The sequence below is a fragment of the Gymnoscopelus braueri genome (genome assembly GCF_963280865.1).
Source record: "Gymnoscopelus braueri genome assembly, chromosome: 11".
NCBI lineage: Eukaryota > Metazoa > Chordata > Actinopteri > Myctophiformes > Myctophidae > Gymnoscopelus > Gymnoscopelus braueri.
Genome location: NC_137613.1, coordinates 35,231,707 through 35,253,326, shown reverse-complemented (window position 1 = coordinate 35,253,326; position 21,620 = coordinate 35,231,707). Strand labels below are relative to the sequence as shown.

At 44.0% G+C, this 21,620-nt stretch overlaps 1 protein-coding gene across 1 annotated transcript; it reads left to right on the top strand.

Moving 5' to 3' along the window:
* Positions 1-18,355: 18,355 nt before the first annotated feature.
* On the top strand, positions 18,356-19,534 carry LOC308095602 (beta-1,3-galactosyl-O-glycosyl-glycoprotein beta-1,6-N-acetylglucosaminyltransferase 3-like; the record flags this gene model as incomplete). Its single annotated transcript, XM_080442653.1, has 1 exon — positions 18,356-19,534. One exon carries the CDS (start codon positions 18,356-18,358, stop codon positions 19,532-19,534), a length of 1,179 nt encoding a protein of 392 aa, XP_080298779.1.
* Positions 19,535-21,620: the final 2,086 nt, after the last annotated feature.

Here is a 21,620-nt window from a genome sequence, read left to right as displayed (position 1 = left end):
GGAGTGGGAGGGAGGGCCTTGCGGCCTAATAATGTTGAGGTGGGCGATCCACCCGGATGGTGGGGTTGTGAGAGCAGGTGCGGTGGGTGTGAGGACGTGAGGACCCCTGCAGGCGTGAAGGAAATGGCAGACGGAAAGGCTGCATCCGCGGTCGTTGAAATTATTCCAAACCGGTTGCCCTCCCTGATAGAACACCGGCCTGCCCTGCCTATCCATGGCTTTTGGGGGTGACTGTTGGCCTGAGTTGGTCATGCCCAAAGACGAGGCAAAAAGGTTGGCAAAGTATTGTGCTGTCTCTGCTGCCATATATGGCGGAGCCGCTTCTACTTGTGCCCATGGAGTGCTGAGTGACATGCGTGTTGTATCATGAGGACATATCCATGAGTTTGTGAAAAAATATGTGTCCCTGTATGCTTTCCCTGTGTGTGGACATACATAAATAAACTGTGCGTGTGTGTGTGTGTGTGTGTGTGTGTGTGTTTTTGCATAAATGTGTACGTGCATAGTATGTGTGTACGTGCATGTGTGTGAGAAAGCGAGAGAGAGAGGAGGGGAGAGGAAAATCAAATGTTTTGATTAGCCTTCTGAATCCACTGTATAAATGGGAATCATGTCCTTGGCTATATAGAATGAGATCACTGATATTATCTCTCTCCATTTGGTGCTCATTCTCCCATAACAGGAGGAGCTGAACATAGCAAGGAGATTACACTTACACTTAGAGCCGTAGAAGGAGTCACGTCTCTCTTTAGCTTCATACATTAATCGTACTTGACAATGACTTTCATCATCGGGCAATTGAACAAATTTGTAGTGTTGCCTGTCTTCCTCACAACCTCTTTCATACAAGCCTTAACAGACAGCAGTTGTTTGCTTACCGTTGGTATAATTTTGCCTGTAACCAAACCATTTCCAAATGACAGACACTACGTTTCTTCTTTTTGGAACTAAATTCAATCTCACTTTTGTTGGAGTTGTGTGGAGGGAAAGTGAATAGAAACGCATGCAGTGCTTAATTGTTGCCATGAGTGGAATGGCGAGGAGGGGACAAGGAGAAGTGTAGTGAAGTGCCTGCTGGCGTGGGAATGGCGAGGAACCTGAGTGGAAGTGTAGAGGAGTGCTTGCTGGCGTGGGTGGAAGGGCAACGAGGAGAAGTGAGTGGAAGCGCAGTGTGCCGCTTGCTGGCATGAGAGGGAGGGTGTATGGAAGTGAGCAGAAACGTGGTGGCATGCTTGCTGGCATGAGTGGGAGGAGCTATTTGCTTGCTGTAGGGATAGGGAGAAGCTATGCACTTGCCCCTGAGGTGTGCACTGGCAGTGATTAGTGCTGTCTTGTGGTCTGTATGAGGCCGCACTCACATTTGTGAGTGGCAATGTGCTGGAAACGTTGGGGGAGATGGGGGACACACGGCCGTTTCAATTCATTTCCTCAAGTCACGTAGTTTTCAAGCGGCTGACGTGCCGCGGGGAAGGGGGAAGGGGAGGAGGGGCCGGCTGCGACACGACGGACACTTGAAAACCACATGACTTCCATAGGAAATGAATTGAAATGGCCGTGTCCCCCCCCCCCCCCCAACGTATCCGGCACGCTGCCGCTCGCGAATGTGTGAGTGGCCCCTGAGCGGTGAAGGGGAATGCATCTATCGGTGAGGACCCACTGGGGCCGGGCGAGTCACCATCCAATTGGGGACAAAAGACAGAAATGTTGGTCTGTCTATCCGTCCGTCCGTCTGTCCATCCGGCAGTCCGTCTGTATATCCATGATGAACACTGCTGATTGTAGTGATCCCATGGCCTTTCCTCTAGCGCCACCCGTAGGCTGAAATGTCCACTGAAATATCCACACAGAATCCAGTGGGTAGATTGCCATGAAACTGAGTGCATCGTGCTTCCTGGAGAAGGAACCCTACTGATTTAATTTGGTGACTGCATGGCCTTTCCTCTTTGTTTTTAAGCCACACTTTTATTTATTTTTAGCCACACTACTGAGAGCATGGGGCTTTATGGGTAGCAATGTCAGTCAGTTCAAACCACTTTGGTCCAGCAGGGTATAAGCAGCACAGCACCATGGGGCTGCTAGTGGGGCCTTTATAGTCTTAATGTGATGCTGCCTTATGAATGCATATCTTTTAATGCATTTCCACTGCAGGTTTGTGTTCAGGTCTGTTGAGAGTTCATGATTAGCGCATGTCCACCTGAACATATATAAGCCAATCAGTGTGACTAGCGTTCTTTACTTATCTAGGGCAAATCACTGATTACAGTATATTCCAAAATACTGATAAAGATAATTTGCTTTAATGGCAATTTAATGGCTCATTATATGTCCTAACAACTCCCTTCTTTACATAGATTCATAAACATACAGACAAAATAATGAAATGTGATTTTAACTGATTATTTCTTCAAATTAGCTCCAACAGATGCAAGGAGAGTTAAGGGCTTCCATAAGGACGTTTGTGTTGAAAGCTGAACCCAAGCTAAAACGCCCAAACTGGGCTCAGAGAACAGTGCCAGTGCTGGTGCCAAGATTGTCCAACTAACAGCTTTGTTTATGTTTATTTGATTGGTCTGAATTTCCTTTCCCCTTCAAACTGACAGGCTGAACATGCGCTGGCCGAATATTAGTGTTTATTATTCTTATCATTAGCAAATCCTGAAGCAGTAAATGGTTTGTTTGTCTGTTGGGGTCTGTAAGTTGTAGAGGCATTTATAGGAAAATCTACAGTATGCACATACAGTATAGAAATAACTGCCTAAGTGATGGAATAATTTGGCTTTAAATCATATTGTTGTGTGCGTGTATAGTGGTTGTGGGAACTGAAACATGGGGTGGACAGAGGTGGTGGCGGCCCATTGGGACAATGAACCTCACACATGTACAAACATCCTTTTCCCTTTACATACTGTAGGCCTACACTGTTAAATTAACACTGAGGATTGTTCTATGTACTTGCATCTGGACAGTACTGAGACCAAGTGAGCGGAGGGTTTTTGTGTTGTTGCGTAAACCTTTTTGTTGCATCAACGGTGCTGTTCTTTCATTCTCTAGCCTGATTTATATTTGATTTTATGATGGCGACACTCACCGACAATAGCAGATCTACAGTACAAGCCATTTTTGCCGCAGATCATCATCGTACGACGGAGTATAGTTTAAGCGTTACCCTTCCTTGTAGCCTCACTTTTCAGTTCACCATCTCAATAGCAAGTCTCATGAACTCCGTTTAGAGCCAGAGGAAGCAGGGAGCCCAACTTAGCACACCACTCAAGTGCAGCACCTGGCAAATTTGATCTCGAAAGCATTTAATTGAGGAAATGCATTCAGCGGCATACAATAGTATCAGTGTGGGATTCCAGACTTGACTATTTTGAATGAATAGAAGTAGGCCGTTTCCACCTGGCCAACTTGGATACGTACCACTGTAGGGTAATCAACAGAGTTACTGTAGGGCACCGAGGGCAAAGTGAGTCATCAAGTTTTCCATGGCAGGGGACTGCTTTCAATTGAGTCATGAGGTAAATAATGAACGATGAAAAGGTCACCCATTTTCTGGGGGGAAAAGACATGTCCTTTACGTTTGAGACGTAGAACTGATGTAGAAGAAAACGATAGCAACTGTGCCCCTGGCCGAGTTGAGACTTTGAAAAACGCCAACGGAGGGAGATGGCTTGAGCCGAGAGGAAGGTTCTGCAAACCTTAGGCGTGTTTTCCTTGAACGTTCATGACATTTTTGGCTCTGCTGTAGAACACTGGGTTTCTTCATGGTGTTTTTTGTGTTCTTTTTCTTTCTTAACTCTGGTGTATATATACTCCATTATGGCCTAGAAGTGCTGAGTCATCATGTCTTTGAGGCGGCTGGAACTCCACTCACCTGTGAGATGCAGGTCCTGGAACCCAGCACTTTATCTCAATCACAACCAGCTGCCCACACGTGTGAAAAAGCACACTAAGCCACATAACTTTGTTAAAATAAAGAGCGAACCCGTTTTAAAAGCTCCAGATGTGTGGTGGAACGGTTGTTTTTCTGCTGAGGACTGCATCCACACTCCTGAAACACCTGTTGTTTTCAACGACCTAGAGCTCCTCCGAGGACTTATTTAGTTAAAGAGCCGTGTTGCATGGAACAAAAAAACATGCATTTTCAACTATTTAAATTTTGTCATATGACACTGTTGTTTTTTTGTTTTGTTTTTTTATTTAGTTTTTTATTGTTCATACCGACAGCAGTTTATACAGGGTATGCAGTACTTCGGGGTATAGACATTTTTATACATATATTTTGAGCCCACCCCTCCCCTATACATTAGCCTTTCAAGAAAGTATTAGCTTTAGCAGAGATTGGAAAACACACACACACACACACACACACACACACACACACACACACACACACACACACACACACACACACACACACACACACACACACTTATACTGCACGGCATATGCATGATTCCACTGTACTACCAGGGCTGATTTTGCTAGCTCACAAACAATATTCAATTCAACAACAGCCTTAAAAAAGTACTCTCATTATCCCTGCAACACATGGGCATCCCCTATGAGGCGAAGCGAGATTCCGTAAAGTCAAATATACACGTCTTTTAGGGCCTGCTATTGGATCCACATGCCAGGGTTAATTTACAGGAGAACACACTTCTACATGTGTAACCCTATGACTTTTTGATTGTTACAATTACTTGTGCATGGCTCTTGTTAAGGCTCCCGACTGTTTATGGTTTCCGGCTGAGTACACAGGTTCAAATATTTTTTCTCCTCATTTACAGGGGGAGGAGGGGGGGGGGGTTTGGTGGTGGAACAGTAAAGGCCTCCTCCGAGGGTTCGCCACAGATGGTCTAATGATGTGTAGGCAGAGGACCCCACACTGGAATATTTGTTCCCTCTCCTTTCTTCTCTCATTCCCTCCCTCCTTCTCCTCTCCGCCGTTTTGTCATTTCTCCTGCCAACCGGCAACGCTTAGCTCCCTGAAAGCCATAAAACGAGTGTTTTAACAAAAAACACTGGCGTGCCTTTCCAGTCCTTCAAAGGGGCCCTTCTCTGGTGTTGGAGACAGTACAGAGACTCGGCTCATGTCTCGTTGGATGTTCTTAGACACATTCTCAATAGACAAACAGAGTGAGGGAGAAAGAGCGAGCGAGAGGGGGGGGGGGTGGTGGGGAGAGTGAGGGAGAGAGAGACAGACAGAGGCAGATGAGAGAGAGAGAGACAGAGGCAGAAAGAGCAAGAGAGAGGAGGGAAAGGGAACATTCGCATGCTAATTCCAGGCACCGCCACAAACTCCAGACACATGGCACACAGTGACAAAGACGGAGCAAAAAAAAAAGGAAAACAAAAGACATGAAAGGGTGACGGAGCAAAAATTCCCAAACACCAAATCCTCCAGCGGACTATACCTGAGATGACCATGAGAGTGAGCGGTTGCCAGGGCTCTCTGGTCGGAACACTTTAGCGCTGGGGTTCTGGCCGTGTGGTCCCTGGAGGTTGTGTTGCTCCAATCGCTCTAATGAGCGGGCCCTCCAGGCCAGCCATTGTGGGCTCTGGCTCCAGGCTTCAACCCATGCTGTTCTCACCACAAAGAAACAAGCCAAGTTATTCAATGATTCCTTTCTGGCACCCCTGGCCAAAACGTCTCCCGTTCCAGCCTCTTACTACCACTCTCTCTCTCTCTCTCTCTCTCTCTCTCTCTCTCTCTCTCTCTCTCTCTCTCTCTCTCTACCGCTGCCCTTCTTCTCTTCTCTCTTGCTCTCTCTTTTTCTCTTATTTTCTCCCTTTTTTTCTGTCTCTTTAATGTGGTTGGAATAGTGAATGTGAGTCAAAAGGAGCATATGTTCATGTCCTTACAGTTAATGGATACTTTGTACTCGGTTCAATGGATCAAGCAGAATTGATTCTATTCTGTTCTGTTCTATTCCGTCCTGTTCAAATACTGTTCTGTTGATATTTGAAATGCAAGTTGAAAGTATATGAGCATAGACCCTCTCACACATATGCTAAGATGAGGTACTATATTGGCTTAGCCTTCCCGATGGATACGGGAGCGCTCCTGCACTTGGCTCTGCCCTAGGCCAGTCGAGCGAGCATCAGTGTTTTGACAGCATGCGATAGCTCGTGCTAACGGGAGAGAGGAAATAGCATCGGCAGAAAGCGCGGCCAGCTCTGAAGTAGGAGGTCCATCTGTATAAACAGGCCCTCGTTAAGGGAGTTATTAATTACGCCGCGTCATCAACCAAACATTCGTCGGGGAGAGATGAGACGAAGAGATAGAGGGGGGGGGGCGGAGAAGAGACTGGCGAGGGAGAAAAAAATGAGGGAAAGAGGGAGGGAACATATCTGAATCATAGACATATTCACTATTGATTCTTTGGCGTACACTGTAAATCACCACAGAATGAGTTGGTTACAGCTATGAGTGAAGGCAACTGTCCAGAGCCATCGTTTTGGAAAGGAATTCTCATTGAGTAATGTGGTTTTCTTAGATGTAACATGAAAATGAATTACCATCATGATTGAAGTCTCATTCTGCTGTGAAAAGCAACTGAACAAACAAGGTTTTTTTTCCCCTTCGCATTCTATGCTTCTTTTCTTTGATAGGAGGGTGTAGAGAGGCAGGAAACCAAGAGCAGAGACTCAGGTGTTGGATTCAACACTGATATGCCCATATATTGGCTAGCCCGCATGGAGTCGTTTGTATAAGTGGTTATCCGGAACCGCCAATCTGACCAAGATGCCCATATATAGGCATATGGAGATCCAGTTGTCCAGAACCGCTGATCTGACCGATATGCCCATATATGGGCATATATTTATATTCCCATAAGAACAAACAGATACAGGGATCTCAATCTAAAAGGGGATACAGACAGACACGTGTCGTGTACAGTGGGTACTATGACATGGGCATGCATGGGCATACATCAATATGATGTCAGAGTACTGGCCTCGAAGTACTATGATAATGGGTACTGCAGTATACCCTGACAACAGGTACTCTGACAACAGGTACCCTGTGTACAAAGGTACAACGGGTTAGCATTAGGGGTGGGACGATATATCGATATATCGCGATACTTTCTCCCGCGATAAATAATCGATATACTGCCAAAAAATATCGATATTTTAAAAAAAAAAGAAAAAACTTTTTTTTTTTAGTTTGTGATACGTTGTTTTTCCTACTCTGTATTTGTGTAATGATGATTTTGAACTGTTTGGTGCTATTTTATGTGTTTATGAATTGAATACAAGGACTATCGTGATATATCGTTGGTGAATTTTCATGCAATATATCGTGATATTGCAATGTATCGATATTTTCAGATATCGTGATATATTGTTGGTGAAATTTCTTGCAATATATATCGAAAATCGTGATATCGCAATATATCGAACATCGTCGAATATCGTGATATATATTGTTATCGTGGGCCTAATATCGTGATATATATCGTATCGTGAGGTACCCATATCGTCCCACCCCTAGTTAGCATAGTAACTGGAGGGGCATGCGTTCCCAACGGCCGTCTTTCCCAACTGGCATCAGCCTTGTAAAGAAAATCGATTCGTGTGGATCTTGGTATCCACAAGGGAACGGCGTGCCTTCCAATGTGGATCTCGGACTTCATGTGACCAGCCTGTTACGTCAGTCAAAGTATAAAACATTATGTGGGAGAAATATTGTGGAGGTACTTGGTCTACTTGTGCGTGTGCACAAGAAATGGGCGCTGATCGGTCCAGCCGTTTGCAATATTAGATCCAGACACACACACACACACACACACACACACACACACACACACACACACACACACACACACACACACACACACACACACACACACACACACACACACACACTCATAAATGTCTAGCCTCCTGCAGAGCCATGCCGTAATAACATGAAAAGATGAAATATAGAGATACAGGGTTTCTGCCCGACGTCGACGATAATGACTGAGCCACCAGTCACCCCAACAAGTCTTTTTTTCCCCCCCTATCACGTGCCCTTCGTGCACCCTCCCATTTCCATGCTCCTCTTAAATTTAAGGGGAGAGAGGTCAATTGCAACCCCCCCCCCCCCCCCAGTTTTCTGCTTTCAAGAATGTCTGCAATGCTTCCCAGGAATCCCGCCTTGTTGACTTTGGTTTGGGATAAAAGGTGCAGCCTCCTCTGTTCTCCCTGCTGATCCGAGAGGTGATTAGACGGGCCTCAACGTGAGCCCCTAGCACTGCACTGCACAGCACAGCACAGCACACCGGTCCAGATAGATTAGCCCTGCGTTCCTTTGCACTCCTGTTATTCAGGGGACCATGTTACAGATAGATGACGGAGAGCAGGAGAAATTAACCCATTAAGACCGGGAACGCATCTGTGTCATTTTAAGATTTCTTTGGCTATAAAAAAAATAGCAGATCTACAAGCTTAAAGCACGCTATGAGCTTGTAGATCTGCAATCTTTTTGAAACATCATGAACATTTGCGCAAATCTTTGAATATATTTGTAAAGCGAACATTTGTAACTCAAATCTTTGCTTCTGGGGATTCTACAAATGTCAAAAAAATAAAAAAATAATGTAAAAAGAACGTATGTTGCTATAATCAGTGGCCCCCAAGATGTATTTGGCCGCGGACCCCCATCTCAAAATATGTTGTTCCAGGGCCCCCCAGAAGCAAATATTTGAGTTACAAATGTTCGCTTTAAAAATATGTATATTCAAAGTTTTGCACAAATTTTCAAAAATAGCAGATCTACAAGCTCATAGCGCGGCACTAGGTGCCGCGCTATGAGCTTGTAGATCTGCTATTTTTGAATAGCCAAAGAAATCTTAAAATGACACGGATGCGTTCCCGGATTGATTGGGTTAAAAGAAGAATGTCGGTTGGAGGGCAGGATAGCTGTGGTTAGTAGTGTTGGAAGTGGATGTGGGCGCTGGTGGTGGTGGTGGGGTGGAGTAATTGCTTTGAAGGTTATGGAGGGGTCACGAAAGTTCAGGTGATGGCTTTGCAGATGCTTCGACGTGGCTGCAGGCGCATACAGTGGTGGATGAAGTACTCTGGTTACTTTTAAGTAAACTTAAATACAAGTTGCAATGCCCCAATATAAAAACACTCTCTATAAAAAGGCCTGTTTTCAAAATTTGACTTGAGTAAATGTAAAAAAGTATTGCACAAAAAGTAAAAGTAGTCAAACAGTCAAATGTGTCAAATTGTTTCAATAATAGCGGATATGCAAGCTCCCAAAGTGGCCCATCGCGGCCTGTTGTGAGCTTGTAGATCGGCTACTGTATTTTTTAACTGTTTCGTATGTTTCGTAGTAATAATCTAAGTAGAGTAGAAGAATCGAACAATGGGAATACAAGTAAAGTAAAAATTACCTTAAAGTTGTACTGTACAGTACTTGAGTAAATGTACTTTGTTACTTTTCTCCACTGGGCATATAGTTGAGTTCGAATCGCGTCGTGCGCAGAGGTGCCACCCGTTTCCCCCAGCACTGACCTCAGGACCAACCTTGTGCGTCTCCCAGCTCACATGGTCACCATCAACCCACATTCCGTCCAAGAAGCAATTTAATTCTCTCATTTTTTTCCATAAGCCATAAATTCACCACAAACAGACCCCGCTCACACAAGACCAACAGCCGATGCTCAACTGATGGAAATAAGGATATCGATACAACAATGAACCAACATAAACTCCTGGACTTTGAGTTTCCTGTCTAACGAAAGAGTTGATTTTGGACAGGCGTCTTTTTTTTTCTCTCCCCTCCCTCCATTCCCCTCCCTCAGTCAGCGTTCCCCTGCATATGCTGCAATTACCAGCCCCACCCCTCAACCACCCGCTCCCCGAAGCTCCCATCAGGAAGCTGTAAGTAAGACTGGCGTTTTTAACCCATTAAGACCTGCAGGCCGATTATACAAAATGTCTTCTGAATCCTTATGTTGCTATATCAGTGGTAATCAAACTTTTTTCATGTCAAGGACCGTGTATTTGGCCGTGGACCCCCATCTGAAAATATTTTGTTCCAGGGACCCACAGAAGCAAAGATTTCAATACACATTTTTGCTTTAAAGATATATATTTTCAAAGATTTGCACACATTTTCACGATTTTTCAAAAATAACAGATCTACAAGCTCGTAGCGCGGCACTTTGTGCCGCGCTATGAGCTTGTACATGTATATCTGCTATTTTTGAATAGCCAAAGAAATCTAAAATGCCACAGATGCGTTCCCGGTCTTAATAGGTTAAATAAAGGCCATTTCCACACGCACCATACCCCGATGCATGGGTGAGAGAAAATCGGGATTGGGCTCGCAAAGGGCCAACAATAATATTGTGTTTAATCTAGATATCATTACATGCAAAACGAGCGGGAGAAATTCAAGGGCACCATTGTTTCCCACTGCCATTTTTTTTCAGGGGTCCAATAATGGAGTGTTTCCTTAAGAAACCCAAACCAGAAGAGACATGTGGAGGTGCCACTTATGAGGGATGGAGAGAGCAAGGGCAAGACAGACAGACAGAGAATGAGTGAGAGGGAAAGTGAATGAGAAAGAAAATTTTTAGCCCCACTAGTGGCGTGATTCTAAAGATTGCGATGTTGATCAGTCTATCCGTCCATCCACCACTTTGGTCCCAAACAAGATATCTCGAAAATGACGAGTGGCTGGATTGCAATGGAATTCATGCTCCTGGAAGATAAACTACTGATTTTGGTGACCCAATGGGCTGTCCTCCTGCCAGCATTTGTGATTATGTATAACTAGAGGCTGCTTGAGGTGTTAGGCGTGTTAGGTGTTGAGATTAGACTCTTAGTTTTGTTATCTAGTGTGTACACACACACACACACACACACACACACACACACACACACACACACACACACACACACACACACACACACACACACACACACACACACACACACACACACACACACACAGACACACACACACACACACACACACACACACACACACACTTTTTCATTCACTTGAGAGATCACTTCATGACAATATGATCGGTATTATTCTTGCCCCTTGTGTGCTGCTGCTATAAGCTAATCCCAGCACCAGCCTCATGCCCCAAACACAGCTTGGCCTGATATAATTGGCTGGCCGGGGGGTGGGGGTGTAGCCCGCTGACCTGCCCTGCCATTGTTGAGACGACAGTAATTGGCGGGAGAGCCAAGATCCAGTCACTGCCACCACTAGGGGGTATTACCACGACCCACACATTTCTATAGAGTCTCTGGAAAGTTGTGTGTGTGTGTTCTAACCGCGTGCGTGCATGTGCGTGTGTGTATGCGTGCGCGTGAGCCTTGGTGCGTGGGAGGCTTGTGTGTGCAGGCGGGGGGGCGGGTATTGGGACAAGGTCACTGGATGAAGAAGGTATTGTCAACAGTTTCTTTATATCCCGCAAGTCTTTGAATTTATTATGTGGTGTCTCCTCGCTAGTATAAATACACCATAAATCAGTGGTTTCCAATTACTTCTGCACTGGGAGCTGAATGTTTTGCATTGACAATGAAGTCGGGATCCGATATAGAACTTGCACGTTTCTTTATTTAAGCCGTCTCTGTCTGCAGCCAGGTCAGTAAATGTCTGTGACCCGCTGCCAAAGAAATACAGCAGTAAATGACAGTAAACCTCATATATACCGACGCAGTATGCTTACATATGTGGAAACCGGAGGGAAATGTGGAATCCCCTCACATCCCACAGCGCCATTGTTCCTGTGAGACAATGGAATGGTTTGTGTTTTTTTTTATTTTTATATGTTTTAACCCATCTTAATATCATCAAACATGGCTTCAGAAACAAAAATATACGCAGATGATGTTCACTATAATGTCTCCCATCCCTCAGTGAATCCGAATTTGTAGTGTGTTTACATACCGACACTTGAACTCAAAAACAGAGGCTGTACATGATGTTCTGAATGGCCTCTGACCACACTGTTCGTTCCAAGGTTGGATCGGCCCCCCATTTGGAAGGAAAACATACATTAAGTCAATATATTTTATCAACATACTGAATCAGGTGTTTCACACAGATGACAGAGGGAAGAGGGGAACGTCTACTTACCGTAGCCTGTACACTAGTGGTCGCTCATTGACATGTACTGGGGTCAAGCCCAAAAGTAAATGGACTTGTATTGTAAACAGTACTACAGTTTAAGTGAGTATGTGTCCAAAAGCAGGGTGTATGGTGGGAAAATTGAGCCCTCTGAGGGTTTTCCCCTCACACTAGTTCTACTTATTTTTTCGGAAACTGTTATGTGAAGTGAGGGTTATGTGAGCAACCACCAAGCCAAATTCCCTGTTTGTATAAACCTAACTATTAAGAAAGTACCTCTGATATCAGTGTACGATATTAACAACGTATCAGTCTGGACCCCAAATATTTACAATAAAATACACCAGCCATCGTATAATGAATTAAGGGCCCCTGTTAGCCCAGGACCCATAGAAACCTAAATGTAATCCTTGTGTGTCACCATTGTTAAGTAGATTGAATTACTTATGGTGCGTTCACACGGGCAGATTAAAAGATACATGCTATACCATTCATTTTCAATGGAAACCAGCGACATGAAGATACAAAGATACATCCGACGTTTGTTGCTGTAGCTCTAGCGACAAAGATACAAAGCTATACAAATTCAAGTTGAGCTGGGTTCAACTTCCAGATGCAAAGATACAAAGCCACAACTGTAGCTCCGATGTCCGCACGTTTGATGACGTCAGCGACCGCGTTGAGCAACACAGATACAAAGCAACACAGCGACAAAGATGCAGTGTATTTTTGTATCTTTGTATCTTTTAATCTGCCCGTGTGAACGCACCATTATACTTATAATTACTTAAAGGGATATTTCACTTTAAGAAAAAACTTTTGCTCATTTTATCGTCTACTCAGGCTTTTGTGAGCCCCCCAGACCGTTTTTAAGTTGCTTGATTTAGTATTTAGATATTTGATAATCATTTTATCAGACACGCCCCCTTCCTATACAAACCCATTATAACTTCAAACTCCATTTTTAACCTGTTAGATTCATCAAAAATACCCATCCTTGGTTATGCTGACTCACCCTGCCCTCCTAATACGTGAGGGGGCCGTGTTATTTCGATTACTTTTTTCATTTATTTTATTTAATTTTTTCATTGTATTTAATTTTTTTTATTTTCCAAAAAAAATATTAAAAATAAATGAAAAAAGTTATCGTTACCTTTAAGTGTGAGACAATTTGTGAACATATTAGATGGGTCATGATTCTGTATTTCATTCAGCATACACTGACAAATCTTAATTTTCAAAGTGATTTAATATTCATGGAACGTTTGGCGGGTCCCACGCCTTTGCTACATGGAATAGGGTCATATGTGTTGTGGTATTGTAGATGGTGGATGTATTTTGTTCACCTAGTGATTTAGACTGTTCTCTTCTTCTGTTAAGGGAAACGTTCTCAGAGACGGGGAGGATCAGATAAATTAGAATATCTGCCAACCACCAGAATCCGATCCCCTAGATTTCCTCAACTGATTTATACCCTTCTATTACACAGGGAAGTAAAAGGATCGGATCAGCTAATGTCCCCCTCTTTCTCGCCCTCCTTTTCTCACTTTATCTATCTTCTTCCTCCTTCCTCCATAACTCCTCAAAGAGGATGGGAGGAAGAGGACAGAGGATGAGAGGGAGCTTAGAGAGGGTGAGAATGCCACGGGACGTGATTAGCCAGGACCTCCCGTTTATGATTTCTGTATTACAGGCGCTCGGTGCCAGACATTCTCTCCATGGAAGGAATGTCTTTCTAACCAGTTCCATGTGAATGGGAACCACAGCCCGTTGGTTGGGTTGAGGGCTCAGCCTTAAAACACAACACCAAGAGAGAACTATGTGGAGGATAGGAGGACAAGGAGGATGGGGGGAAGTGCAGCAGAAAAAGAAGAAAGGGAGAAAAATGAGAGAATACGAAAAAAGAAAACGAGGGGAGGGATGGAGGTGAGTTGTTGGATATGAAAGCAGTACGTACATATTATGCACACAGCGTGGGAGGTTTTTGGAAAATAAACTTTCTGCGTCTCAGAAATTGGTGAGAAAATGTGCGTTTTGTCCTTGTTATTAGCCGTGCCAAGCTGCTACCCGCTCCAAGTGCTAAGGCCATAAATTAAAGTGGAATGTGGAATTTGACTTAATGCTAAGTGGTAGTTGAGCTTAATGATTGAAGTTCGAAATGTGGTGAAAAGACAGGCTAATATGTTTTCCAGTCACAACAAGGGAAACAGGACTTCAGTTTTATAAGGCCACAAGAGCCAGTTAGAGAGAGAGAAAGAAAGATAGGAATTGAGAGAGTATGACGCAGTGTGTAGACCGCTGCATTTGTAGTGTATAAACTGTTGGCTTATATTGATGAGAGTTTCAGATAACTGCTGTTATCACAAGCAAAAATAACTGGCCATTTTAATAACGGGTTATAATAACATTGGCTGAAGCGTGAATTGGAATATAACTCATATCCCAGTCAAAGGTCAATATTTGGGTGAAAGTGACTCATATCTATAGGCCTATATATATCTACGCTGCCTTTGTTTGATGTTTAATTACAGAGACCGTCTATCATCAACCAAGATCTAAGTGCAAACAGTCGACATGCATGGACATCAAACGATGTCGTAAAACCCCAGCGTGTTCCTCATGTTTAAATTAGAGGGTTCATAAATTCCGAGCAGACGTGCTCGTGACAAATTTATGCAATTTGAACAGTAATTGCAACAATAACAACTCATTAATATGTTTTCCAAAACGGCCCTTGCTCTGCAATTCACATTGTGCTTGACTTCCCACGAGAAGTAGGCCCAGAGTGAGAACAACCCCCCCCCCCCCACACACACACACACACACACACACACACACACACAGTCTTCTAGTTAGTTGTGTTTTACAGCCCAAGATACATAGCACGGCAAAGGATGCAACGTGTGAACGTTTGTTTGTTTTGGAGTTTTTCACTGGACGGGATTGCTCTCTTGGTGATTTTTGGCTGCATGCAACAGAAGGACAACAGCGTTTTGCTGGGGTCGGCTGTAACAACCCCCCCGCCCCACAACACACACACACACACACACACACACACACACACACACACACGCACACGCACGCACTTACACACAAACACACACACACACACACACGCACACACGCACACACACACACACGCACGCACACACGCACATGCACGCACAAACTTTGCCAAGCGGTGCAAAGTTTGTGTGAGCTTATCAGAGCCCAGCCAAGTCCAGCCAAACTTTGCACCGACGATTTTAGATGAAATACATGCCACCATGTATGAGCACGTTTAACCCAGCTGTCATGCAAACCCAAAAGATCATTTTGAACAGAGGACTGTCAATATGGCATAATTGACCCTGGCCAAGAAATAACCACAATTTGTCAATTTGTCACATAAAGTCTAAAGACAAACTGCCTTCACATTACACAGGAGACTTGCCCATAGGGTCTGTGAGAGGCCATGTGCCATAAGAAACCCTGCTGTACCTCAGAGCAGACAAGAGAAACAAACTCCTCGACCTACTCTACCATTAACAAAGAGTAGCAGGCACCATTAATAAAGCACAGGAGGACTGTGTATATAACTTTGAATTCATGATGCGTTTCCATAAACATAATCAGTATTAGCACTTGCTATTTTTCTCGTCTCGACAACACACCCTGAGTGACACACACACACACACACACACGCACGCACACGCACACACACGCACACACAATTTAACCCATTGAGACCTGAAGCCGATTCTACATGTCTCCTAAATCTCAACAGTATTCTGAAAAACGTATGTTTCTATATCAGTGGTGCTCAAACTTTTTCATGTCAAGGACCCCCAAAATTATAGGTATTTGGCCACGGACCCCCATCAAAATATGTTGTTCCAGGGACCCCTAGAAGCAAAGATTTGAGTAAAAAAAAATCGCTTAAAAAATATATCTATTCAAAGATTTGCACACATTTTCACATCATAGCGCGGCACCGAGTGCCGCGCTACGAGCTTGTAGATCTGCTATTTTTGAAAAAATGAGACAGTTCCAGGTCTCAATGGGTTAAAGAAGTTCCAGCCTCGTCCTGTAACAGCAGGTCCAACAATAATGTTTACTCGTCCGTCTTTTGGGAAAAAAGATGGCTGCTACCGACTAGTCATAGCAGGAAGTCGTAGAGCCCAAACGTTCATGACCAGTCCAGATGCGCGCGTCCATCTTATTTACAAACCTCCCATGCAGGCAGACATGCCACAGCCTCAGGCTAGCAGGAGGAGGTAGCCGTCAGTGATCCCAGTGCTAATTGGTTAAGTAGAGTGAGCAGCAGTGAGTGAGTTGCCCGGGGCGTGGGGACGTTCCAGGAGCCCATTATTGGGATGGATGGGTCACACTGGTGCATCATCAGCAGGACCATGGAGGTGCACTGGTGCATTTGTGAAATGTATACCTCCATGCTTGTTCATGTTTAACATAATTGTGCTTTGTAAAACAGTCCTAAATCATCTATTCCTTAGTAGATGTTATTATGTGCCCTATTCTAAAGCGAAGACAATCCATTATTTACGACTGTCTGTTGATGTGGACTTTCTACTTACTTGTTGCAAACTTTCATGAGTGCAGACACGAAACAATAACTAACATGTTTAGCAAATGAACCATTTTGGACATTATTGTGTGCCCTGATCTAAAGTGAAGACTTTTCATTATTATTTCATGTTTAACTAAAAGAATATGCTCCTCGGAGCACACGTCTCCGCCAGGGCAGGTAGCTTATTGTGGGCCAGCAATGTTTCACGGCAATCGGGCGCTGCGTTCATGATTTGAGGAAGTTTTTTTTTAAACGGCACACTCCAGGGAGTGTGCCTGCAAAGTTTCACACCGATAGGTCCAATGGTGCCGGAGATTAGCTGCTCACAGACATCTATATGCCTGTTATAGCGCCAATTAGAGGCCAATTTGAAAAATGTGCCCTAGTGGGAATGTGTGTGCAAAGTTTCACGGCATTCAGACATGATTTGAGGCATTTTGTTCAAAACGGGCCACTCCTGCAGACTTTGGAAGCCAATCTTGGCCAATCAGGATGGAATACGAAAAATCTGACAGATCCCATGCGTAGTAGTGTCTACCTCTGTGTGAAAGCCTGTGCACAAGCCCATGCGCAGGCTCGTGTGAGTCGAGCCCATTGGTCAAAACCGTTTTCACTCGTTCATGTAATGGGCCCGAGCTTGGTCAAGCTGCACTACCAGAGTCGGAGGGATGCGCTTCAATTTTACTTCCTGGTTCTGGGGGCTTGGTCATGACATGTTACCGAAGGCCAGACGCCTCATTTGCACCGCCTGATGCAGACTGGCATATCTTCTTGTCTTTGCATTGACTTTGTATGTAATGTTAATGTTTCAGATTCTGATTATGATTATGTTTCTGAATCAATCAGCAAAAAAACCTTGGCCCTCCGGTGCAAACACAGTGTACAAATGATCCTTAGGGGTCAAAGGACAGGCGGCTTGGGCTGACATTGTTCCCAAATATGGAGATTCCTGACGTTATAGTACTGACATAAAGATGACATCACAATATAATATACACATAGTTGCGCATGAAATTGTGTGAGAGCAGAACACCTGAAATAAAGCTGTTCTTTGTAAACTGGATTAAAACTGCAATAGCTCCATATATGGAGCAGGAATAGGCTAACGCAATTTGATACGGACTCATTCGGGTCAGACGTCACAATCTGACAGTTAGATCGGAGGTCATATACACCATGTATGGGCATAGGTACTGTGGAAGCTCCATAAAAGGACAAAATATGGACGTAGTGACATCAGCGGGATGATGTCAACATCTCACCAGTAATGGTATATTGGTTGGACTGGTTGGTCTGTGAATCAAGCTTTGAACAGCGACTTCTTCAACGTCATCGAAGATCTCTGGAACCGGATAGCTGTCCTATTAACTTAAGTATCCCAACCTATTAGCGGGCAAACATCTTTTGGGCTTTTTTCAGCACACGGCCCTAGCCTCACTGGTTCATAGCTGTAGACCGAAACCAAACCAGGAGATCAGAGAAATATGTACCCAAAAGCCTTCTTTCCAGGGAAGTTGTTTAGTAGAAAACGCTGGACCTTCCTTCTAAGTACTTTACTGGGGCTGGGTTGGTTTGTTTACTACCTATCTGTAAACTACAGGTCTTCTTTCACCTGCTGCAAGACCAACGAGTTGCGTCCAATAACATGGGACCCACTGTTGCGCCCGATAAATTCCGCCTCTGAGTGGCCCTCAATGACGGGCCACAGAGTACCAACAGAATACTTTGAGGACCTGCCAGTCTGCTCGGCCATCATCCAGGGAAACATGGTGGGCAAGAATGATGAAATTGCTCAAGTTTTGGGGTCTAAGGAGAGACTATCAGAGGATTTCTACCGTAGCATGACAAAGGACTGTGAAGCTTACATAGATAACAGAGGGTTCATCACAGTGCCGCTCAGTGCTGAGGAGAGAGACTTCCCCATTGCCTACTCAATGGTGATTCATGCAGATGTCGGGATGTTTGAGAGACTCCTGCGTTCCGTTTACAACCCTCAGAATGTCTACTGCGTGCACGTGGACCAGAAGTCCTTGGAGGGATTCCAGAAAGCTGTGAGGGCAATCGTTTCCTGTTTCCCTAACGTGTTTATAGCCAGCAAACTAGAAAGAGTTACTTACGCATCCTGGTCTCGAGTGCAAGCCGATCTAAACTGCATGAAAGACCTAATGAAGTCCCCTGTCCAGTGGAGATATCTGATCAACACTTGCGGTGCAGACCTCCCCATCAAGACCAATGCAGAAATGGTTCAGGCGCTGAAGCTTCTCAATGGGAAGAACAGTATGGAGTCTGAGGATGTGCCAGACTCCAAGAAGGGCCGCTGGCAGTACCATCACAAAGTCACCAATACTAAGCATGCCAATACTATCACCAACACGGGAATCAGGAAGACCCCCCCACCAATCAACCCCATGTTCTCAGGCAGCGCTTACTTTGTGGTCACTAGAGACTTTGTAAAACACGTGCTGGTTAACAAAGAAATTCTGAATTTTATGGAGTGGTGTAAAGACACATTTAGTCCAGACGAACATCTGTGGGCCACTCTGAATAGGATGAGCTCTGTACCTGGGTCATTGCCTGCCCACAGTAAGTACCACCTGTCTGACATGAATGCCATAGCTCGCCTGGTGCATTGGATTGGCCATGCTGGTGATGTAACGAAGGGCGATGCATACCCTCCATGCACTTCGACGGTTAGAAGAGGAGTGTGTGTATATGGGGCTGGTGATCTCCAGTGGATATTTCAACAGCATCACCTCATGGCGAACAAGTTTGATCCAGAAGTTGATGACATTGCTATTAGATGTATCGAGTCGATTCTCCGTTTCAAAGCATTTCCGTACAGTCAGAATTTAGCGGCAGTGCAAAATTCATAAATGATTCAAACATTATTTCACACTTGTTATCCTTCACGGCAACGCTATTATAGTAAAAATAAAACTAACAAAGTAACTAAAAATAGAATTTAAAAAAATAATTTTGAATTAATTGAAATAAAAAACTAGAAAAGTGTGCTCCTCGGAGCACAGGTCCCCGCCAGGCCGGGTTGCCTACCCAGGGTCCGCAAACTTTGGAAGGCAGTCTTAGCCACTTGGATCACAAAAGTCGGACTCATATATTTTGATCAAATGACGCCAGAGATAATGTGTACCAATTTCTGTGAGTTTTGGACAAACATTTGAAGCAATCTTAACCAATCAGGATGGAATATGAAGAATTGGACTGACTATGACTATATACTGTAGAGGTAATGTGTACCGATTTGTGTGATGTTTGGACAAAATCTGTAGGACTAATATATTTAAAAAAAAGTTTTTCTAAAATAGGCCACCTGGTGGTGCTATAACAGGCTGATGTGAGAAACGTGGGGTAAAGGTTTTTACTTGGCCTCAAAGGAGTATGCTTGAAAAGTTTAATGCCGATCAGTCCAATGGTGCCGGAGATTAGCTGCTCACGGACTGGACGGACGGACGGACGGACGGACGGACACAGACTGACACATGGTGTTTGCCATCAGTATATGCCCATATATGGGCATGCTGATATGCCCATATATGGAGATATCTATCTGTCAGTCCATGTCCCTTTTATGCCCATATATGGAGATCCCTGATGTCATCATCATATGCCCATATATGGGCATGCTCCCTTTTGTGCCCATATATGGAGCTGACTGATTTGTTTGCTGATGCCATGAGGACACATTGAGGTTAGACAATACACTCCAGATTTGGGCGTAGCTGCATTGGGAACTCCTTATATGGTTATGGCTGAGTCATGGTGACATGAGCGTGGTGTCAAAGGGCCGCCTACCGGCCGTCATATGCCAAAGTGTATAGGCCTTAAGAGTGCTTAATTATAATATAATAATATAATAATAAACTCTATTTATATAGCACTTTTCAAAAACAGGTTTACAAAGTGTTTCACATACAGTACATAAAAAACTAATTCAATGATGGACATTAAAAACAAAGGAACAATACAAAAATAATAAGAAAAAAATAGAAAAAATTGCTCTTCGGAGCACAGGTGTCCGCCAGGTCAGGTAGGTTAGTGTGGGCCAGCAATGTTCGGAATTCACCAATCAGGCTGGAATGTGAAAAATCTGACGGATCGGATGGATCACTTGTCTAAAGAGATAATATGTACCAATTTGTGTGTTGTTTGGACAACATAGGAATAATATTTTTGGGCGGTGTAGCCGCCCCTATAAGTGGGGTTGGGACACCTCATTAGCTGTATTGTGATTGGCTCATTAGTACACCCCTAGCTGTACTGTGATTGGCTGACTCTATTGGCTGACTCTATTCAGCACTGTGATTGGCTAGCGAGACACATGATGACATTAATAACCTATAAATAGGATTATGCACTTCAAAAAATCCATATTTTTTTGAAGTGAGCTTCCATCACTATGATGACCACTGTGATGACCACACCGCCCACTTCACACTGGGTGTGATTTTTTTTTTAAATGGTGCAAAAATCGTCCTCTTGGTGGCGCTATAATAGGGTAATGTTGAAAGGGTGGCATTTGTTCCTCAACATAGAGCTAATGTGCGTGCAAAGTTTCACCGCAATCGGACGCTGTGTTCATGATTTGCAGCATTTTGTCCAAAACGGGCCACTCCTGCAAACTTTAGATGTCAATCTTAGCAAATCAGGATGGAATATGAAAAATTTGAAAGACCCGTTTCGTTTAATGACTATAGAGATACTGTGTACCGATTTGCGTGATTTTTTTAGTTTTTTTACCTAGTTTACATTTTTTATTTTTGGGCCCTTTAGTCTAGCCTAGTTGCGTACCTTGAAATTGTTTGGTTGCCTATGCTGTTTTTATGCCATGCTTTTAACCTGTAGCACTTTGAGATTTGTAAGAATGTAAAGTGCGTTATAAATAAAATGCATTATTATTATTATTATGTTTGGATAAAATCTGTAGGAGTACTGTAAAAAAAT